Source organism: Coccinella septempunctata, chromosome 9 (genome assembly GCF_907165205.1).
Source record: "Coccinella septempunctata chromosome 9, icCocSept1.1, whole genome shotgun sequence".
Taxonomy (NCBI): domain Eukaryota; kingdom Metazoa; phylum Arthropoda; class Insecta; order Coleoptera; family Coccinellidae; genus Coccinella; species Coccinella septempunctata.
Genome location: NC_058197.1, coordinates 11,892,185 through 11,895,430, shown reverse-complemented (window position 1 = coordinate 11,895,430; position 3,246 = coordinate 11,892,185). Strand labels below are relative to the sequence as shown.

The following is a 3,246-nucleotide window of genomic DNA, read 5'->3' as shown; positions in this document are numbered from 1 at the left end:
AACAAAGTTAGTAGGGAAACGCCGTGAAAATACTGAAGTAGGCAACACATCATTTTTTATTAATTTATTGGTGGTTGTCTGTTCAGTGCATTAAGAAGATTATTGTGCAAAAGAATCTCAAATGATTTTTATCGAAAATTGGATTGGATTCAAGAATTGATTTTGAGAAGGATGTTTCAATTTTAATACTGGAAATTCATTCAAGAAAACGTGAAGTTTTTATTTTCTCTTCTATGGAGTAACCTCAAATGTGGATGTCAGATCCAATTTTTGAGGTTATTTGTTATTTTTTGTTGAAATTGCAAACAAATTCTATAATTTGATCTATTATTTATAAAATGGGTAAAAATCACAGACATAAAAAGAGGCTTAAAGCAGAAAAGTCGAAAACGCAGTTAAAAAACGCTGCAAAAGAATTGTTAAAAAGACAGAATGTGACTAAAACCGAATTTAAAATCAAGCCAATCGTTATAAAAACCCAGTTAGAGTCTAAAACAACAGAGGATGGCCGTAAGGATCTGTCTGTGGAGGTGAGTTGAATGTGAAAATAAATATCGTTTCGATTATTTTAAGTACTTTTGGTTATAGGATGTGGTTAATCGATTAAGCCATCGAAATGAGAATATGAAAATGAGAGCATGTCAAGATATGGAATATCTGATAATGAATAATAAAATTAGTAATATACCTTATTATTTCAAATTTGTTTGTGTCTTCATTCAAGAAGATATGCCAAAAGCAAGGAGGTCCGGGTTGAAACTGCTGCAAACTATGCTTAGCGCGGTATGCATATCATTTTTACACCAATTTTTGTTTCTATTGAAATTTCTTTTAGATGAATGAGAAAAATTGCTGTGATTTCCTCTTTCAATTTTTACTCAATCATTTACGATGTGCCATGACCAGCATAAATAGACGGATAAGGGAAGATTCTGTCCTCTTCTTTGACCTCCTCCTTAAGTATCTTCCCAATTTTATGGCGAAACATTTTCGTTACTTCCTACCCGATTTTATGATGTTGATATCGGCATTGAAAAACGATGCCGAAATGAGGAGAACAGTTACTGTTAATCTTGAAAGTAAATTCACCAGTTCACAGTGGAGAATCGCAGTACTGAGCAGGTTGCACCAACTTCTTGATATTCTACTTCAAAGGAAAAAAAGGAAAGACGAGTAAGTAGATATCGATTCTTAATCAAACTTTTCCAAGCTGTGATTGTATTCACAGAGGTATAAAGAAGTTGGAAGAATTGCACGATAGGCATCCATTTTTTGTTGTGAGAGAAAATAATTGGAGAGAAGAATTGGTTGGTTCAGACGATGAGCGTCTCCAGGATGAAGACAGTAAAGATGTTGATTTACAGTTCGCTAATTTGTTCTCCATATTGTACGAGACATGGTTGGAAGGACGTCCAGTTTCTTCTTCAACAGGTACGGAGTATTTTGTCAATATAATCAATTCAAACCTAATATAATGTTTGAATATGAGAAATTGTTATAGATTTTGATATCTTTATTCAATTACTTTCAGATATAACTTTCCTTCCTGAAGAGACAGCTATGCTTTTTAATTGTATAGTGCAAACCTATCACATAATGAGTTCTTATCTCCGACTCACTCAACGAATGGTAGGTATTTCATGTTTCAGTTCAGAAATGGCGACACTTCTGTTTGTTCTCTTATATTTTCAGGTGAAACTCAAAACTTTGGAGCACGAAAAGTTGTTACGAAATCTAGTCCAACATCTTCCGTACGGTTTAATCAAAGCGCCGAAAAAGGTGGACAAAATGAGTAATTTATTATCAAAATTTGTCATAACAGACATAAAATGCACCAACAACAATATTCTCATCTGTTATGATTACCTCCTCCTATTTGCCGCAAATCCCTCAAAAGCAAAACTAGAAGATATAAATAGTGTAGCAGATACCATAAACGGTTGGTAAAACATTGAGATTTTAGATAAGAAGATTAAAATTAATTTTCGTCTTTTAATATTTCAGGCTTTCTAGTACGGGACTATACAAACAACAAAAAAATGGATTTCACAAGTTTGTTCTTGATATTGAAGCATTTATTCAATGAAAAAGCTAGACTTTGGTGCAGAAACAAGTTTCCTGTTAGCAATATTTTAGATGGTGCTTTAACACTCTATAATAATGGAAATATAGAAGATGGAGTCAAGGTGGAATTAACGAAGATATTAACTCTTATATCTTACGAAGAACTTTTAGAGTGAGTTCGATTTTGCATAATATTAATTTAAAAAAAATGTGATCAGTTATTTCTTCATCAAGAAAAATGCAGCTCTAAATATTGACTATATTTTTTTAAGGAATGAAAATTTTGCTTCTTGGCTTGAAAATTTACCAAAACTACTTTTGGACGAGACAATAGAGGCGGATTTACTAGTAGCAATCATTAACAGGATAAGATTCAACCCCCCTGAAAAAAATTCATCATTTTATAAAGGGATCTTGGATAATTACGTTGACATATATCGTAAGTGAGTCATTTGTTTGTATTACCCGTTTCTACATAACTTAATTTTTCGCAGATCATTTACCGAATATGAAAGTGTACGGAATGACCGAGCTGGATTTGAGGATGAGGAAAATGCAGATCGCCAAATTTATTGCCTATTTACCTGAGCCCTGTCCTGAACTGAGAAGTATACTACTCAACAAATTGGATACTAGGTCCCCCTACTGGGAAGAAATCCAACATTTGAGAACTGTGAGGTAAATATGCTATAAACTGGATTCTTCGAAATAAATAATTTTTTCACTATTTTTCTTTTATTTATTTTCACTAGAACACAATCAGAGGCTGTGTTCACTCAATTACAAATAAAACCTTAATTATATATGTAATTTACCTATGAACTAAACAAGTTCAGATTTTCAATATGTATTCTGAAATACTATCATTATCTTTTATATTTTAATTTATTTTTATTGTTTTTGATTTTTATCTCTGAACATAAGTTTTGTTCCTTCGTATTTGTGGTTGAAATTTCCTTGAAATTAATTTCTTTTCAGGAATGATAATCCTGGAAAAAAGAAAAATGTCAGATCGCATTCTATCAAGAACGGAAAGACCTGAGGAACGAAAAAACTCCGTTTCGAGCACTTCATATCATAGTAAGTTATGATTTTCTGTGATACATGTAATTTATGTAAATATCGACTATAAATAAATCATGTATTGAACAGGATTTTCAATAAGTTTACAATTCAACGAAA

General features: G+C 32.0%; 1 protein-coding gene across 1 annotated transcript; it reads left to right on the top strand.

Annotated features, from left to right (window-relative positions):
• The first annotated feature begins 247 nt into the window (after window positions 1–247).
• LOC123320643 lies at window positions 248–3,218 on the top strand. Its single transcript, XM_044908017.1, has 10 exons — window positions 248–530; window positions 589–783; window positions 836–1,173; window positions 1,229–1,431; window positions 1,532–1,629; window positions 1,693–1,939; window positions 2,005–2,236; window positions 2,337–2,503; window positions 2,559–2,742; window positions 3,043–3,218. The coding sequence occupies exons 1-10, from the start codon at window positions 339–341 to the stop codon at window positions 3,104–3,106; spliced, it is 1,920 nt and encodes a 639-aa protein (XP_044763952.1). The 5' UTR covers window positions 248–338; the 3' UTR covers window positions 3,107–3,218.
• The last annotated feature ends 28 nt before the right edge of the window (window positions 3,219–3,246 follow it).

Bases quoted from the DNA above. Each gene is read 5' to 3' on its own strand.
- LOC123320643 (XM_044908017.1), top strand. From the start codon at position 339: ATGGGTAAAAATCACAGACATAAAAAGAGGCTTAAAGCAGAAAAGTCG. The intron at 1,940-2,004 runs GTTGGTAAAACA...TTAATATTTCAG, and splicing joins TGTAGCAGATACCATAAACG to GCTTTCTAGTACGGGACTAT. The intron at 2,237-2,336 runs GTGAGTTCGATT...TATTTTTTTAAG, and splicing joins TCTTACGAAGAACTTTTAGA to GAATGAAAATTTTGCTTCTT.